The following is a 19,757-nucleotide window of genomic DNA, read 5'->3' on the forward strand; positions in this document are numbered from 1 at the left end:
AATGATGTGAGCACGTGTAATTAAGTGCAAAGGGCAAAGAGAAGAAGGGCTGGGAGCAGAAAGTCAAGGCCAGCTCTTATGCATTTATTTACACTCCAGTCTGGGGGGGGGATGGGGGCAGGACAGAGGAAAAAAAATAATAAAAATAAAAAAAAAAAAAGAAAGAGCACGCAGCTGCCATCCCTAAAACAGACCTCCCATCTGCCACCCACGATTTGCATGTCACCTTCTCCAGGCTCATTTGTACTTCATTAACTGCCATTGACTTAACAAGATTTATGCAAATGATACCATAGGAGCTCGCTAACTCCCACTGCAATCAAGTGATTATGTATGTACAATTCTCCACAGCAATGAAAAATTAATACATGACAAGCCCCCTCACCGCTGAGCTGAGCTTCTTGCTTTTATTTTTCTTGTTGTGCGCATTTTTTTTTAATTTGAATATGCCCTACTGATAAAGATTTCCCAAACCCACAAAAAGCAAAGTAATTTTCCCAAAATGCTACAAAACCTCCCATCCTAGAAAGTCAATTCTTCAAAAGTGTGCAGCCCAATGTGTGATTCAAAATATTCTTCAAAATATTCACTCAGGCTACCAGGAACAAGACTTCTTTTCCAGAATAAATGGGTTTGGAGGGAGGATTCTCCAACCAGAGCAAGCCACTCGCTTTAAGAGTATTATTAGCAATGCCACAGAAAATACCTTAAATATTCTTAGTTTAAGCACCTCTTTCTCAGAAGTACAGAACCGCCTATGGATTTTAACTTGAAGCCAATATTGCTCAAGACTTTTTCTGACTCTGATTTGTATAAGATTTTTAAATACCACAAGTGAAATTCTGTATAATTTTTAAAAATTTCTGATATTCCAACTTCTCAGCAGCTGCTGAAAGTCCAGGATTTAAGACGTGCTCGTATAGCTGTGCATGCACAAGGTACTGGTACCTCCTCAGAAAATCTGCCTTTCCAAAATTTCACTCACTTTAAGAGTATTTTGGCAGGAGTGAGCAGTCACTCTTTAAAGACAGGCCTGCTTTTCATTGCCTACATTTTGGGTTTCTGCTGGGAGCAGGAAGGGTCATCAGGACTGTTTTATATGGCTTAGCCCAATAAAACCAAATTTAGCACTGCAGTGAAAAATCAGCTTTACCATGTAGAAAGGACAGAGAGCATAAGAACATTAACTCTTTTTGACCAGGCTGCTCTGAGTTAAGGATAAAGCCCTGGAGGAATGAGGTGTTTATTTGGAAGGAAATAGGCTATTCACAATTTTACCTCGTTCATGGAACCCTGGAATGGTTTGGGTTGGAAAGGCCCTTACAACACATCTCATTCCAACATCCTGCCATGGGCAGGGACACCTTCCCCTAGACCAGGTTGCTCAGGGCACCATCCAAACTCTCCCAAACTCTCAGGGATTTCCCTTAAACCCACAGGGATTCAGGCACCAAGAACAGGAATGCAGGAGCAGGTTGCAACTCTTGGCTTCTTTTGACCAAAACCCACTGGCAGCTGTACAGGTCCATACCTAGAGCCCAGAATGATCAGCAACTCTTTCATAGTGCTGAGAGATTCCATTTTTTCCTCAAAACCAGAACATTTCCAGCCTTCCATGGAACTTATTTTGGCTGGAGGTTTTATAATTTGTTTGTGGAGTGTTTGGTTTTTTTGTAAAGCCTTTTTGTTGTTGCTATTTTTTAGTTTTATTCTCCCACAGCAATCCTGGGAATGCTGCAGCCTTAAACCAGATTTCTGCTTCTATTCCCACGTATCCCAAGCAACAAGAGACAGGACAAGAAGAAACAGCATCAAGTTGCACCAGGGAAGGTTCAGGTTGGCTATTAGAAAAAATTTCTTCACAGAAAGGGTGGTCAGGCGTTGGCACAACTGCCCAGGGCAGTGGTGGAGTCCCCATCCCTGGAGAGATTTAAAATCCATGAGGATGTGGTACATGGGGACATGGGTTAGTAGTGGCCTTGGCAGTGCTTGTTTAAACACAGGACGTGGTGATCTTAAAGGGCTTTTACAACCTTAACGACTCTGTGACTCCATTTGCCACAGAAATCATCACGATGGAAAGGGTTTCTCATCTTAAGAAGAACAGCAGCATGAAGTTTTTTAGGTCAAGGAACTCCCTTCAATATCTGTCCTATTCCCAGTTAAGGCATGAAATAAAAGGCACCAACTTTTCCAGAGAAGTTGGAATTTCTGCTGCCTCAGAGAGCTCCAAGGGGCTGGCACTTGTCGAGTCCCCCAAGAACGTGGTTGTATCAGCAACTGAACCTGGAGCCACCCCTACAGACCAGACCTCCAAAATCCTCCTGCCATCTGAGTGTGATGTGAAATCCCACCGGGAGCTGCCACCCTGCAGCACTGCAAAAACCTGCCAAGCTGCCATGGCCAAAGCCCAAAGAACGGAATGGATCTGCGGAGGATGCACATCCAGGGTTTGTGGGCAATGGCTCATACCTGACAAAATGAAATGACCATGGCTGGGATTAGTAACAAGGAGGACATGTTCCCAAAAGATTGGTCATATTTGGTACACAAGCAGGGCTGCAAGGAGTCTTTCCATACAGAAATTCCAGATATTGTAAGGGATATTTCTTTACAACATGCTGTGGCACAATCACACTTACAATGTTTACCTTACAACACTCTTCCTATGAGTGTGTTTTTAATCAAATTAATTCCATACAACTGCATTTTAGGAAAGAACAGTACATATGCCTGGAATAAATACTGGCACATCTATTCCTCAGTTTTACATTCTCAGCTGCACTTTTGTTTAATTAGGATTACCCAAAAGTACTGCAGCTGGTCTAACCCATCCTGTACCATACAAAAGCTGTAGGAAAATAAAATTGTAGCTTGCTTTAAATGCCTGGAATCTCCTCCCCTGAATGCAGAGCCAAATACTGAACTCCTCTGCTTTCAAACTGCTCTTCTGGATTGCAGCGTGCTTGATTAAAATTTGCCTACTAGAGATTCACACACGACAGCATTTTTGCTGCCTGATGGTCCCAAAAGGTCTTTTAGAATTACTTTAGGAAAAAAAATCACAGCCAATAGTTAAGGTACAAAATCAACTCCTCCTTGCATCCAGAAACAGAGGAAAAACACAAAACACCCCAAAATATGTAAACCCAGCTCCACACAGGACATCCAGGGCTAGCTACCTAGCAGGAAAAGGCATGGGCTGAGGGAAGATCAGGAGAGGCAATGAGCCTCTGGAGGACAGGAAAGGCACCAAAACAACTGGAAAGAAACGCGTGGAAAGAAAATACGTGGAAAAGAAAGGGAGCTTATCTCTAGCAAGGCAACTCTCACACACGAGTAAACACTTCTAAACACTGATACAGAAACTGTGTGAGAAGCATTCCATGGGAATGTGGAGATCTCAACCACATGGATTTGGTGTCATTTCATTTCAGAAAGTAGATCGTCGCATTCCCCAAATACTTCTCATCCAACACTGGCACTGCTTTTGCCTTTCAAAGGAGTGTTCCCAGCTACAATTTAGCATCGAGTTTCCAGGCTAATGAAAGTGCATCTAGGCTAGTAAAAACAGACCAAAACAAATCCTCGGCTTCAAGTCCTGTTGTGTAATGAGAAAGTTTAATTAAGGCCACACATTACAGCTGTAAACGTTCTCTTATATAATAAGGTCTAAATGAAACTGAACCTAATCAAAGTTACAATTCCTTCATTAGCAAATTACAAACAAGAGCGCGCAGCTGACACACCGGCCATGATTATCACAACTAATTGCCTCGTTGTTAGGGAGCAGCCTGAAACTGTGTTCAGATGTCCGTCTGTGGTAGCAAATTAGGGCCACATCAGGCTATTCCTGCCATCACAAGGGGCTCTTGTCGAGCGATCTGATTTACCCTGCGCCTGGCAGCACTCGGCCCAATCAAAGCCCCCTCTACAAAGGCAGCTTTGAAGCCAGCACAGCCTAGAAACCCGCTCCATATGCAGGCCGGCAGACTGCACTTCATTAGGCCTGTTGTCACATTTTCCCTCTTCTTATTCTAATGATCCTATTTTAATACACATAGGAACCTCTCCTAATTGATGTCAAGTGAGTGACTTCCACATTCATCACCGGCACACATCAAACGCCGCGCTCGGTGCATGGCCCCGCCACCACCGTGCCTGGACCCGAGGTGTGTCTTGTCTCCCAACTATGGAAAGCAGGGGAGAAAAAGAAATACAACTATTTCGGCATTACCTGTTTAATTGGAATTGCACGGCCGCTTCCAATGCTGTCTGTTCTGCTCTCCAGGACCTTCTTCTCTTTGTCTGGGTCACTCCCTTTCCGAGACTGCAGAGCGAAAAGAAAAGTTTGTGCTCCATTAAATGCACACAGAGGATGCTTTTATTTGCCTTTTTTTTTTTCTTTTGGGGCAATTAAAAAATAATTTGGCAGAGAAATATAGGCTTAAAATGGAATCTACACAAGTACACCACCATCCTAAAAATGAATAAATTTCCCATCCACCACCCATAAATTTCAACCATCCACTAGTTTGAAATGCATTTGGGTTTAAAGAGTTGCAGCTTCACTGCCTGAAGACCCACAACATCAGAGGACACATTTCTGAAGTTTCCAACAGTAGCTCCAAAGGGGAATGAATGTGCCATCTCCTCATTAAAAAAATTTAATATAGCCATGCATACATTTAATTCACACCTGTGTGGTTCTTAGAAATGTCAGCAACTATTTAGAAATACGATTTTTATAATGTTGGATTTGACCATATGCACTTCAACTTATTTTTTTTCTGCTTCGGGATGGTTAGAAAGTTAGAACTGCAAGAAAAGCCGGTAACTGGAAAAAGTTACCTGAACACAATGTGGGAAAATCAGCATGAGGAGAATTTTACCAATGTCTAAAACCCAAGGTGCTTTACCCTGGCTTTCTCCAAGGCTGGAAGGAGTAAGGTCACAGTGCTCCCTTCATGACTTTATCAAGTTATATGGGAATTTGAAGATGTTATTCAGATCGCAGCCCGTTATTGCGACAGAACGCACGGGTGCAGTGATTTTGACGGATTTATTTTATTACAAAAAGAAGATCCAAGAGTCATCCTCCTTAATAACTGTGCTGACAAGTGACAACTTCACTCCATTACTTTCCAATGGGAACATTACTCACACAATATCGAGAATGGGAAAACATTTTTGTGTGCTTTTCAACTCGGCGATGATGTATGAAAGAAGCCCATTTGCGGTGTCCGGCACCGCCATGGGGAGCTAACGAAACCGGGGCCACGGCAGAGCCCGCTCCGCGCTTCCAGCGGGAACAGACACCGAAATCAGGAGGAGAATCGGGACCGCGGATCGCTAATGCCCCTTTCCCCCATCCCACAAAGGGGTGGGAAGAAGAATAAAACTCAGGAGCAGCTGCCCTCAGGCGTGAGAGGAGGGAGGGAAGGCAGCGAGGAGGACTCCGAGTAAGAGCATTCTGAGCAACACATTCACCCAGTGGGGATCCCGCGCTGCCGGCCCCGCTCCGCCGGGAACGGGCTCCTGTCACCAGTTACTATGGTTCGGGGCAATGGAATGACGTGCTGGGGAATTAAACAAAGAACAAATGAAAGCAAGCAAAACAAGTGGGAGGGATGAAATCCAGTGTGCAGGATAACTATTGTTCCTCGTCCTTCAAGACAGATTTCTGCCTCTGAAAGTGCCACTTCCCAAGAATACAAGGCAAAACAAAGCTTCAATGGCGCAAGGCGCCCGTAAGTGACATTGTAAAGAAACTCAGTGAAGGTGCCCAAATCCTTGGGAGGGGAGTTGTCAGCTTGAATGTTTCTTTTTTATCTGACTTTTTTTTTTAGAGAAAGAGCCCTGCCTCTGAAATGCAGGCTGAATATCTACATGCTGATTTTCATTTCTGGTTTTAAATCATCAACATTCCCGAAAAGTTACTGCAGCTGGAAATCACACGCTGCACATGGAAGGGAAATATCTTCATGCAAACCACTGGTAAATGCCAAAAGTACAGAAATGTATGGATTTCTGCTAGGCAAATTCCCTTCTAGCTGCTCATAGTCACAGAATCCCTAATGTTTTCCAGGGGAGAATCTTTGCATGCTCCACTATTTATAAAGATAAATTGTGCAGTGAAACTGAGATCTGATCTTTTGTGCTTTTGTACCTATGACACGCGCAATATGTCTTATATCCCAGCAGAAAAAAATCCACTCCAAACCACGCTGGAGCAATTCTTCCCAGGACTTCTTCTGATTGCACATCTACACAATAAATGGTTCTATTTAAAACTTGGTGCCAGCAAACCAAAAAACATCTGGAAAAATTAAATCACCTGCACCAATATCACTGGAGTGATTTCCCTGTTGCACTGGAAGTCACTCACAGACTTAATCCACATAAAACTTGGCCCAAGATGTCACATCTGAGTTTGTGCACAACCAGACCCAGTCTAGCAGTGCTGAGCACCCCAGAAGTAAAATACTCATCTCTAACAGTAGATACTGAGACAGAGAGCTTATTTCAAGTCTGCAAAACTCCCTTGGAATTCTGTAAATATGTAAGATAGGTAACACTGAATGTGGGAAAGGTGCTGCACCTCTCTATGCCAGAAATTCCCTCACCCAGTGTGGAATCAGCCATGGTCAGAATCAGCTTCTTGCTCAGTGAACCTCATAAATGTATTTTAAATCCTCACCTGCCCTATACAAGATTATTTGGTAGTCCCCGCTATCACACTGTCGAAAACAAAGAATATTAACTCTTCTAATATTTCATCTATCTTATCACTTAAGGGGAAAATCAGCTGCTGCAACAATAGCTTTACAACAAACATTAATACTCAATGTCAAAAAGATGAGATGCTGCATGTAATGCACTGAACATGTTTAAAATTCTCATTCCTATTCCAACTCAAAAGCTATAATTAAGAAGAATCAAATATTTTCTACCTATTCCAGTCCTCTTCCAACAACAGAAGAGCTAAAGATCACTAAACAGATTACCTGTGCTAGATAAAAAGGGGTAACTTGCAATTATTAAACAAATATATCTGATTCTGTAAGAGATAAAGGCATAAGTGACTGGGAAGAGGAGAAACCCAGAGCTAAACAGTAAAATATTTTAATTACACACTCTGTTCATAACCAGCATTTTCTGTGTAGTTATCTATTTATTCAATTAAATAATTCCAGGTTATAACTTGGCACAGAAGCAGGGTTACAGCAGAGTGGGTGTTAAGTACTTCAGGACACAGATTACAGAGCAAGTCATTAAACAATCTCACTATACCCACCTTAAAAGACACAACTAAATCTGCAAAGGCAAATTGTTATTATTTTTCCCAATTACCAGACATTAAGACAACTATCAACACCCTCTCGTGTTAGTAAATATGGCTCTCACTAATTATCAGAAACCAGAGCTTTAGTCTGTTTTCTTTACAGTTGACTTAACATTCTTCTCAAAGCTTTCCCGTGACTGTAGATGAGTCTGGCTTTCTCTCCTCCCTTTCTCAAATTTACAGCTGCCCCAAACTGCAACATTCCCAATTCCCCAAATGTCAGCACCACCTCCGGAGCCCCGGCAGCAGCTCACACATCCTTTAGCCCGGCCATGGATGCAGCAGCATCCCAGCTCTGCTTCCAGAGCTCTGACTGCTGCTGATTTCTGCGCTGACACTGACATCTAGTGGGGCTGGGAACTCTGGAATCCTCCCACCAAACTCCAGATTATTCCCACCAATGGGAAGAAATCTGCATGACTGTTATCAAACACGGGCGCCAGAGCTGGGACACTTCTTCCCAGGCCACTCATTTTGTTGTTTTCCACCTACACAATTGCACCCAAACACAAATGCATGATTTCCTCTCCTTCATAGGACTGGGAGATCTGGGCTTTAATAAAAATACCTCTGTTGGGAGGGACACAGGATGCCTGGGGCTCTCTGCTGTCACTCAGAGCTCCAAAATGGTCACAAAACTTTCCTACTTGCTGAAGGTGGAGAGCCCAGATTTCCCTCAGAGTCTGAGGAAATGGTTTTTTCAGGTTTGTACATGGGAAGTGAGCATGAGATCACCTTTGGAATAAAATATATATAAATTCTCCATGTTGACAGGAAAGTTGTGGGTTCCTAAGCACAACCAACATGTAGCTACAACCCCCAAGGGAGTTACACGAGAGCCCACAGCCATTCTGAGTTTGCTATGACATGTGTGACCTGTCAAAAAAACTGCTTACAAACCACAATTACACCTGCAACACAATCCCAGAGCTTTCAGCAAGAGGGCTTAAACCAAGGAAACCTTCACTCAGGGCTTCACTAGCATCTCCCTATACTTCTGCATAACAAAGACCTGTCATATTGCACCAGGCAGCTTTCTATTTGATTTTGGGGGGGGGGGGTTTGCCTCTCAGTGAAGCAAAAAACAGGTGGTTTGGAAAGAAAAAGTTACTTTAACCTCCATCATCTTTTTAACCCTGGAAAAGAAAAAAGTGAACTGATTCTATATATAGTAAAAGTAGAATGGGATAGTTATGGGATAGCTTGGTTTGGGAAGGACCTTAAAGCCCATCCAGTGCCACCCCTGCCATGGGCAGGGACACCTTCCACTATCCCAGGTTGCTCCAAGCCCTGTTCATCCTGGCCTTGGACAGTTCCAGGGATAGCCACAGCTGCTCTGGGCACCCTGTGCCAGGGCCTCAGCACCCTCACAGGGAGGAATTCCTTCCCAATATCTCATCTATCCCTTCCCTGCCAGTGGAAGTCCCATGACTCCAGGCCCTTATCCCAAGTCCCTCTCCAGCTCCCCTGGAGCCCCTTTAGGGACTCTTAAGTTCTCCCTAGAGCCTTCTCTTCTCCAGGCTGAACAACTTCAAGTCTCTCAGCCTGTCTTCCTAAGAAAAGTGCTGCTCTTTAAGTCTCAAACAGAACCACCCAACGATAATTCCAAGATGTTCTTGTGTTTGAGTTCACAGCTCTGTCTCAGCACTCCTGTGCCATCAGAGCAGCCCAGCTGCAGGGGGTGAGGCTCAGGCTGTCCCCAGAGCAGCAGGCACAGCCCAGGCTGCAGGGGGATGAGGCTCAGGCTGTCCCCAGAGCAGCAGGACAGCCCAGCTGCAGGGGGTGAGGCTCAGGCTGTCCCCAGAGCAGCAGGACAGCCCAGCTGCAGGGGGTGAGGCTCAGGCTGTCCCCAGAGCAGCAGAGGGTCCCCTGGCTCACTCACCGTGAAGAGGTTGGATCGGCGCTTGGACTGTTTACGGACAGGAGTTGGTGTGTTGGCAGTGGGAGGAACATCAATCCGCAGCTCCTTCTGGCTGGTGCTTGGAGTTGATGGGACAGAGGAGGAATAATCACTTAAACTCCCTCCTCCATTACTGGTCTGCAAGGATTAAAGGGAATTTTAAACAGTGGTACTCTGCTTTCAAGAAATGACAATCCACAGCTGTATCTTATTTACTCCTGATTTACTCCAAATTTATGCAGAAGTGCAGCCAGGGCTCAGGGGCTCAGCAGGGCTGCCCTACTGCCACTTTTCCACACATTTCTATTCCAAGCCTTTAAAAATCTCCCCCACCATTATTTTTTGAAAGATAGTTCTGTTTATACAGTAGGCACATTTTCATTCTACACAGAATATAACTATAACTGGGTATCAATAGTTTAATTTGTTTTCTAGTGTACAAGTAAGCAAAACATTGGGGAAAACCTTCCAAATCTGGATTTCTACTAAACTAAATTCTAACCTAGGAGAAAACATCCAGTGCCATAGAGTTGCATAGCTGGAGTTAAACCTACTTTGGAGACACCAGATCACTGTGAGCTGATCAAGAAAAGGAAAATAGTTCAGGGTTGTAAAATGGCTACCCAGGGGTTGGATAAATCCCACTGTATTTCAAGCATCACAGAATCTCCTGAGCTGCAAGGAACCCACAAGGACAATCGAGTCCAACTCCTGGCCCTGCACAGGATTTGCTGAAGCCACTGGTGCAAAGATACAAAACTTGTAAGATATTCCAATTTATTCGAAGCAGCCAAAACTGTGATGTTACATCCCAGTCCTGAAAGAAATGAAACTTTGAGCCTATAATACAATAAATGAACAGAGGTAAATTCCTAAAAGGAGGAAGGTGAGGAAACTAGACAGAATGGAAAGGACTAAAAGGTGATTAAGAAAAAAGTCTTAATTTTTTCTTTAAAATGACTTATCAGACATTACGTAAGCAAGTACTAAAAACACCACTGAAGGAGGAGATGCTCCATGTGCTGATGGGAGACTGGGGCAGGACAACAGGGAAAATTCTGCCTCCTGGGGATGGAAAATAGAGGAGCAGCAGCGGATGAAAGGGCTGGGCAATAACTCACATGTAATTCTGGAGGGAAAAAGAAACTTCTGGGATGCACAGAGAAGGGGGAAAGGCCATCTTTAAAGCAGTCACGTTTCCTAGAGGAAGCAAGGAAAGGTGGTAAGAGGGTATTTCCAGAATTCCGGAGGAGAAAGATGCCTCAGGGGACTTCCCCCATGCTTTTTGGGGATTGGGATCTCAAGCTGCAACCCATCAGGATGGAAAAGCAGGGCACAATCCCTAACACCCCCAGCTGAAGTCTCTGCATGTTCCAAGTTCTCTTCTGATTCCTGCAGCTTCTCCAAAGCAGGGAGCAGAGATGAAGCAAAGCAAGCAACAGCAGGCCCAGAGATACTTCCTACAACATTCTCAGGTGCCAGAGGAAGTAGCAGCAGAACTGGGAGATGTGTACAAAACAAATGAGAGGAAATAATGTAATTGAAATGATAATTTTTTTGTGTCCTAATGGAGAATGGTTAACACTGGACAGATGAGCAGGCCAAGCTGGGAGCAGGTGGCCTCAATTACCCCACATTTGCTTTTCCTGTCTCTGTAGCAGCTTGTTCCCAAACCACTGGATGTGTTGGAGATGAGAAGGGTGGCAAGGAAATTTTTTTTTAATTGAAATTAAGAGATTTATACCCTAGGAGCCTACTTCCCAGATGGAGAACATGAAGGATTCCCTAAAATTTTACCTTTTAAATCCTTCATCATTTTATAGCATCATTTTACACTTTTTGTAGTTGTCTCCTGGATTTCTAAGTGATTCATAAACAACTCCTCAAGGAGAACACAAATCTGTTGGATATTCTATTCCTCAAAGACACACAGAGAGTTTCTATAAAAGAATTCCTCCAGGCAATGTTTCTCTTCTCACCAAGCCCAGTGGATTACCAACTTTATAAATAAAACTCTGAGATTATTTCAAAAAAAGCCAATGTCTGGAACAATGAAAAACACACTCGGAGAAACACTTGGAAATCACAGAATGGTTTGGGTTGGAAGGGACCCCAAGGATCATCTAATTCCAACTCCTTGCCATGGGCAGGGACACCTTCCACTGTCCCAGGGTGCTCCAAGCCCCATCCAGCCTGGCCTTGGACACTGCCAGGGATCCAGGGGCAGCCACAGCTGCTCTGGGCACCCTGTGCCAGGGCCTGCCCACCCTCACTGGGAGGTATCTAAAATACTTGTTCTAAATAAATATTAGGCTACTTAGAAACAAGCCTGTAAATACAAAAGGACTGCGATATATGTGGCGTTAAATACATTATCATTCCTGTTTTAGTTTTGACGTTCCAGAAAATTTTCAAAAAGCTTAACAATAATCAGGTCTCACATAGAATGAAGTAATGGATGACCAAGCTGACTGCATTTTGCTTTTAGTAATTTAATTTACATTTTTGGACAATCATATTGTAGTAAAAACTGTCTGGAGGCATTGTGCAAACATAAATAATGCATCACTACAGATTTACAACAGGTAGTAAGGAGCGACCTTGTGTGGCAGCCACACCTGAGCTGCAGCTTTGTAGCAGATGTTAAACTCCACACCTTCACAGGAATAATGCAAATCTCCTTGGAGAATGACACTGCTGACCAGGAAACACAACTCTTGGCACTGCAGTCCACACAGATGGACAAGGAGAGGCTGGAGCGTGTCCAGGGCAGGGAACGGAGCTGGGAAGGGGCTGGAGCCCCAGGAGAGGCTGAGGGAGCTGGGAAGGGGCTCAGCCTGGAGAAAAGGAGGCTCAGGGGGACCTTGTGGCTCTGCACAGCTCCTGACAGGAGGGGACAGCCGGGGGGATTGGGCTGTGCTCCAGGGAACAGGGACAGCAGGAAAGGAAACAGAGGTTTAGATTAGATATTAAGGAAAATTCCGTCACCAAAGGATGGGTAAGTCCCTCTGTCATAGAGGAATGCACAGAGACCAGGCAGACATGGAAACATGGTGCCATTTTCAATCTCCTCTCATAGCAGAGCATAACAGCTGAATTCCAGGAGAGCCAGCCAGTGTGAAAACATATGCAGACTAACGAGTTCAAGGAATTATAATCACTGGTAAAACAATCTTTCCATCTTTACTTCAAAAGTGCAGTTCACAAGTAAGCTCACCGCTGGGGATTCCTGGCTGGAATCTGCACATCAGTTTGTCTGGAGAGGGGCCTGGAGCCTTTCACACAAACAGCAACCACGGCTGTTGTGCCAAAGGCTTTTCCAGCTGTTTTACAACAGGGCAAACTCAAACCCAGCTGCAGGTATCCTCAGCAGGTTATCCAGCCCCCACACAGAAGCACTGAGGACCAAAGGTAGGGCTGAGCTGAGCAGCCTCAGGGGTTGGGAACCAGATGATCTCCACTTCCAGGGGCTGGGCAGAGGAAACAGCCCTTTGGAATTGTTTTTATCGGCACTGTTCTTCTGAGTTAATGTCTTAAATGTCTTACACCTGATATGTCAGGTGTAAAGGACAAGCAACTTGTGCATCCAGCACCAGGATGAATTTAGCAAAAAGGAATGTCTCTGTGGGGTTTTGAGAGGGAAAAGGGGACTCATTCTTCTTTGAAATTAGACTTAGCATGGTATACAAGCATATCGTGCCTGGGAAGATTGTCAAAGCATAGGGGAATGTGCGAATGAAAAGTGGAATAGACATGCAGAACAGAGAGATAGAGAAGTGACTGGTCTGTACTTGTAAAAAATAAAAGACTTATTCCAAAATGCTCTCTGGCCAATTAGGAGGTCTCCAATCCATTGCACAACACTTCTTCCCCTCTAAACAACTCAGTCTACCTCTTGAAGTGTTCCAAAAAGCCAGACAGTGAGCTGTGACTGGAATACCTGAATGCAGCAGACAGAATTTAAGTGATGTTGCACCATCCCTCTTGTGGACAGAGTATACAACAGTTCTGTCCATCACGGTCAGAAATTATAATCCTTGGATTTGAGAATAAAATTATTTCCATACATTTCCATACATTCTGTGCTGCCCTGAAAGCCAACAGAGGTACCTGAAGTACTTGCAAGGGCTGTTGGCTCTGGGTATCAAGGGCTTTCAAGGAAAACCTTCCCCTTGACTGACATACACATTAAAAATTAAGTCAGAAGGAAAATTAAGAAGCATCTACTACAAAGACAAGTGGATTTTGTCTTTGGAATAGGAAGCATCTTATTGTGTGGGACAGGCCTCTGGAAATATGTAACTATAGATATTCCTGAGAGCATGTCCTGGAAGAGGTCTTACTGAGGCAGGCACCACCTCAGACCCCTGGACATGCAGATAGAGAAGCACCCACACACAGAAACAAGTCTTTCACAGAATCCCAGAATGGTTTGGATTGGAAGGGACCTCAAGGTTGATCTCATTCCAACACCCTGCCATGGGCAGGGACACCTTCCACCAGACCAGTGTGCTCCAAGCCCTGCCCAACCTGGCAGACTGAAACCACCAAAGCCCTGGATGGTGCTGAGCCTTAGAATTCCCCCCAAGTTATGTTAAGGACTAGTCTGGTTAAAGTGACACTCAATACCTCTTTTTTTTTTTTCCTCTCTAAAGCCTAAGCTTTTGACTGCAGAGTCATCTGGAGAGTTTGCAGGAGTTCAATCCCCAGGATGATCCAACCAGAGCTGGAACAATATCCGACTTTATCTGAAGTGCTGTGTGTAACCACTGCCTCTGAAGGCCTCTGCTCCTGTGGAGAATGCAAGTGGCAGGGCACTGCACCAATAACGGGTTTGATTCACGGAGGAAATCTTCAGAGAAACATCATTACGCCAAGAGAGATGTTCCAAAGGGCAAGACACCAGCCAGTCTTCCAGCCAAGATCAGAGATGGCAAATCTTGCCCCAGATCATCTTAAACTTGGAATTGCAGTTGCAAAGTTCTTTTAAGTCTGGGATAAGGATTCAGCTTCCTTCCCTTAAACAAGGTCATACTGCCTTTAAGTGTAGCACAAAGGAGATACAACATGAAACAGATTTCTGGCCTCTACTTTTAGGCATGACATCAGTCTCAGAAGAGAGACATCTTTGACTGGTGATGCAATTGCCCCTTCAGGTAATTATGACACCTGGCAAAGGCAGTAAAGAACATTATTTCACTTTTATTGAAACAGAATCTAGGGAGCCTTATCACAAAAGCTACCTTGCCTTGATTTTCCCAAATAGTTCTTATCAATGGCAAGAAGTTTGCTGCATAGGTGATGGTACTGGTCTAGAATTTGGTGTTTGCTGTTGACCTTCAAACTAGACTTGGGTGGGAAACCAGTGAGCCTCTAGATATTTGATGTTCTTCACCAAAAAGGCTTCATTAACAAAAAATGCTCTCAGAGAGGGCGAGTCCCAAGGGCCTGTGGCCAGGAACTGGTCAGAGACAGAGTGGCTGAGGAAACCTGGAAAGGGGAAAACCTCTCTCAGGTGAGAACTTGTTCTTCACCAGAAGGTGCCAGGGCTCTTCTAAGGAGAACACAGCTCACTCAGCACCTGCTTTAGAAAGGGGGTCTGAGCTCCAGCCTTCTCTTTGGGCTCATCAGCAAAAGCCACAGCCACAGCCTGAGGTCGTATCAGGACTCAGCCTGAAGCAGAGTAAGTCACACCAGAGAACTCTGAAGACTAAACTGGCACCTGCATCTTTAGGGTGATAACCCAGTGGCAGAAGTTACTCCCTTCTGCCAAAAAGCAGGCACTGTGTGGGATAAAGGTCAATAGCCAAAACAAATCCTCACGTGGGTGGCTCAGCACTGCAAAATAACCTGTGAATTATTGAGTTTAGACTGAAAACCACACCAGAATGGCTGTGGGTATCTGACATCTTTCAGTTTATATCCATCCCAGCTGGGAACAAGCCCAGAGATTATCAGCTGACACTAGAAAACAAATACACTGAGGAAGGGCATTGCCAGGGAAACAGAGGCGCGTGCAATACATGTGGCTAAAAGTTGTGCAAGTCAGAAAATGTTTGTATTAGCCATATGTTTCTCAAAATACCATTGAGTGTAAAATTCTAGCACTCTAAACAATGGGATACACCAGCTCAGCACAGCTGAGAGAGAGTAACCACCAAAACCACAGGAAGGGAATGTTGAACCACAGCACAGCAAATCCTGCAACTGTAATGACTGGCCTACTCAGACCTGCAGGCTGCTGGGTATCAATGACAATGATCAAAGCAGGCTTATCATTCCAAGCAGGCTTTAAAGCTAAATTATTCTAATTATTCTGCCTTGCTACTTTGTTTCTTGAACTCAAGCCAATCTAAAAAAAAAAATCAAATATCACTTCAAATTACAGACCACTGGCAGCATTAAAAAAATGGCAACTACCTCTCAAGCAGCAAAGAGAGCACTTGAAATGGCACAAAATACATCAGAGACGAAAAGCAGCTTATCAGTTCCTTTTCCAAGCATTGATTTTATCTGTACCTGGCTGATATGTACGGCAGAAACCTGGGCAGAACACACGGAGGAGTGGCTCGGAGAGTTGGGCAGAGATTTGCAGGGTCCGATTGAGAGCTGCTGCTTCTTCTTGGTGGAAACGATCTTCTGGGCAACTGAAGGGAAACAAAACATCCAGGCAGGTAAGGCAGAGCACACGTGGGCAGCAGGGCACGGTGGGAAAACACACAGTGAACAACACACAAACGGGGGGTCACCACCAAAGCCTGCTCCAAATACTGAGTGTGTTACAGGGAAGAGGAAAGGTGCTGGTTTTCCACGATGCTCCATGGGAGACTCCAGCTGGGTTCTCCACATGGAAAACGACTCCAGAAGTCTCATTCCAGCAAGTGAGCACCAGAGGATTCAGGGAAAAAGTAACAAAAAGCAATACCAGGAATTTTATACCAAGTTGCCTCTGTGTTTGTAACACCACACTAACAAAGTTCATGGTAAGGTAGCAAATGTCTTCCATTCTTCTTTGGGATATTCTCCTGGCAGACAGAAGATGCCTGGTCTCTGCTGCCAAGGAATAAAATGGAGTTCCCGTTTTTATCAGCCACCAGGGCAATCCACTGTGCAGCCCAAACCAAAGATAACTGGAATATTAGAACTGATAACTGGAATTAGAACTGGAATATTAGAACTGATAAAGGGTACCTGACATCAAATAAATGCCTGGATTGGTGGTACCACACATCCCAGTGAAATTCTTTATGGAAAGAAGTTGTATCATTATTTCTAATTTTAGCTTTTATTCCTAAGCAGCAGCAGCACAGCTGGAAAAATGCCTAGGGTTTTTTTTTTTTTTTGTTTTGTTTGGTTGGGTTTTTTTTGCAATTTATCAAGACATTCTCTTAAGCATGGAAGGAAAAGCAGATTTATCAAATGGACACAGGGATCAGAGCCATTAACAACTCTATACACAGATTGGAAGACCCATAATAAAAAAGATCAAACAGAACTGACATGGAATGCAGCAACTTCCAAACCTCTCCTACAATCTTTCAATTTAAACAAGTCAAACTATTTCAGAAATTCATCCCATCACACACTGGAATTTGAGCTCATGTTGCTAATTCAGGTAAAGCCTTTGGAAAGAGCTCTTTTTATGTCATAAATACATAAAAATTAAATTTATTACTACCTTTTGAGTCACAAATTAAAAACTAATCAAAATTTCAGTCTTTGGAAACAGGTACTTGTGTAGTGGCTAAGCAAAAATGCCACTAACTAAATTTAGCTTCCTTGCATGCTGTTTTCTTCTCAAAGGGAAACACTTCATGAAACTTGTGCCAGGGAGTCTGCAGTCACCTGCAACACCTCCACCAAAACCAGTGGCATTTACTGGCATCTCCTTAAAAAGTCCCCCAGAATTTGTTGGAATTAATCCAACAGACCCCAGTCTGTCTCGTTCAGAAAACACAAAGAGACAATTATGTAAATATCAAGATTATTTTCCCTCTCTACATTATAGCACAGGCAGGGACAGTGTAAGCATAGTTTCTTCTCAAATGAATGCAATTTTAATAACAAACTGGTCTGTGGCTTATGTTTTTCATGTAAATGAATGATGGCATAACCATGATTTAGTGAGAATATATTGTATAAAGAATGGCTCATATATATGAAGCAGCAGCTTCATTAGTTACATCCCACCTCCAATAGGCCTCTTATCATCCTGAAAGGATGATATCAATTAATTTATCTTCCCCTAGCATATTGATCATAACCTTCATCAGCTAATCATGTTTAAATTAAAGGGGAATATCGTAGCACTCAGTCATTTCAGACCCATTGGGTTATTGATCTGGAGCCTGGGAAGCTATATATTAAAATATTTTAAAACACATTAGCGAGTGATGAGAGCAAACCAAAGGTCAGATTTTAACACATGCACATGGATTTGTCTTCATCATATGTGGTACAGACCTAAATTAAGACCAGAACTGAACAAAAACCACAAATGAATGAAAACCACCTCATCTGCAAAAGCTCCTGCTCTCACATGGGAGAGATAATTGGCCAAGGGAAGTATCTACCCCTTCCCTGCAGTGTGAGTACAGGGGTGTTGCTGGAATCACACTGACACACACAGCACAGTCTGGGCAAGGAAGGGGAAGAACAGGGGAAGAAATCCAAGACAGTCTTGAACTCAGTGACTCAAACACATGGCCTGAACATGAGCAAAGCACCAGGCTGTTCCAAGCCCTGTCCCAGGCTGTTCCAAGCCCTGTCCAACCTGGCCTTGGACACTGCCAGGGATCCAGGGGCAGCCACAGCTGCTCTGGGCACCCTGTGCCAGGGCCTGCCCACCCTCCCAGGGAACAATTCCTGCCCAATATCCCATCCATCCCTTCCCTCTGGCAGTGGGAGCCATTCCCTGTGTCCTGTCCCTCCATCCCTTGTCCCCAGCCCCTCTCCAGCTCTCCTGGAGTTCCTTTAAGCACAGGAGGAGGCTCTGAACTCTCCCTGGATCCTTCTCCTCTCCAGGTGAGCACCCCCAGCTCTCCCAGCCTGGCTCCAGAGCAGGGGGACTCCAGCCCTTGGGAGCATCCCCATGGCCTCCTCTGGACTCACTCCAGCAGCTCCATATTGTTGTGCTGGAGGACCCAAACTGGACACAGGTGGGGTTAAAACAGACCATTCTTCACCCCAAATTTCTTAGCTCCTCACTCCGTCAGAACAATGATCTTCTATAAAGGGAATAAAAAATTCAAGAAAGCAGAAATATTTTTGTCCCAAGCGTTCAGGTTCTGTCTCATTCCAAAGCTGCTTCTGAACACAATATTTGAATTTAATACTCTCTAAAAAATATTTCTAAAACAGATGAATACCAACTTAATCTATGGCAAATATCAAAAATAATCCAGAGAGTGAGAAGCATTTCAACTCTTTTTAAAAATCAGTTGAATTGTCTGTACTTTTATTCTTGTTATACTCAATCTAGACTGAGTACTTGATATACTCAATCTATCAATTTGGGACAGATTTTATTGTAATATATCAGTAGTATGAAAATCTAAACAAAATTTATATGGAAAGTAAAGAACTCTTCTGCAAATAAACAAGGATATACCATGGATACTTAGAGCTGTAAACAAGGAGAACTAATATTTAGCAAATATTGGCCTTGGAGGGGGACTGACGCTTATTTTTTTCACATTAAAATTTAATTCCATGAGCCAGAATGACTGGGAGCTGTATTCTGCTTGAAGGCATTGATAAATAAAAGCATGTGAAATTCCTGCTCCGAGCTGGGAGGGAAAGCTCTTGGCTTGAATGCCTCTTCTTCCATGCCTGACCTAGTGCACCACAACAAAATTAACCTTCCCACACCCTGCCACCTCCATCTCAAACGCTACTTTTTGTTAGTCAAAACCCACTCATTGCTCAGCATCTCCTGCTCCCTCCCCGCCCATGTGCCTTTCAGGGAGCCCTGAGCAGGAGAGCTTGGAGCTGCACATGGGACTGCAGATCGCCGTGCAAACCACATTTTCCAATGGAAACAGGTGAGCACAACCCATTTTCCCCAAGCAAAGCCCTTGGGCTGACCAGCAGAGGACTGAATTCCCCCGGGGAAGGACCAGGGTGGGCCTCCATAAGGAACTGCCTCCTCTTGGTGCTCCATTTGGGAGCTCGTTCCCCCTGGGAGTGCTGTGCCAGAGGAGCTGCACTGCCTTGCCCTGGTTCAAAGGGCTGGTCATAGTCAGCTCCTCCACGAGCTTGATGCCTTGTGAAGGCCGCCCTAGAACAGAGGCCAGGCAGAGTTAAAAAATAGAGTAGGGATTTATTAAAAGGATCTCCTCAATGGATCCACCTTGGGCAGCACAAGAGCCCAGCCAGGGCTGCACCCAAGATGAACTAAAATTATCACAAAAATAGACAACTGGTCAGAGGGTCTCTCACTTTATAAGTTCTGCTCCATTTGCATATTGGAGTTCATTGTCCAATTCCAGTTTTAGCCCATGCAGTCCCAAC

General features: G+C 44.2%; 1 protein-coding gene across 13 annotated transcripts in view; it reads right to left on the reverse strand.

The window, feature by feature from the left end:
* Window positions 1-19,757, reverse strand: part of AGAP1 (ArfGAP with GTPase domain, ankyrin repeat and PH domain 1) — a 307,825-nt gene that overhangs the window by 155,163 nt on the left and 132,905 nt on the right. For 12 of the 13 annotated variants that reach the window (XM_030277040.4, XM_030277043.4, XM_030277041.4 and 9 more), the window contains 3 exons: window positions 15,765-15,892; window positions 9,228-9,383; window positions 4,238-4,330 (listed from right to left, as the gene is read on the reverse strand). In XM_030277040.4, coding sequence (XP_030132900.1) covers window positions 4,238-4,330; window positions 9,228-9,383; window positions 15,765-15,892 — 377 coding nt within the window. The remainder of the gene's footprint in view (window positions 1-4,237; window positions 4,331-9,227; window positions 9,384-15,764; window positions 15,893-19,757) is intronic. The other variant, XM_030277036.4, reaches the window with a different exon arrangement.

Source organism: Taeniopygia guttata, chromosome 7 (assembly GCF_048771995.1).
Source record: "Taeniopygia guttata chromosome 7, bTaeGut7.mat, whole genome shotgun sequence".
Taxonomy (NCBI): domain Eukaryota; kingdom Metazoa; phylum Chordata; class Aves; order Passeriformes; family Estrildidae; genus Taeniopygia; species Taeniopygia guttata.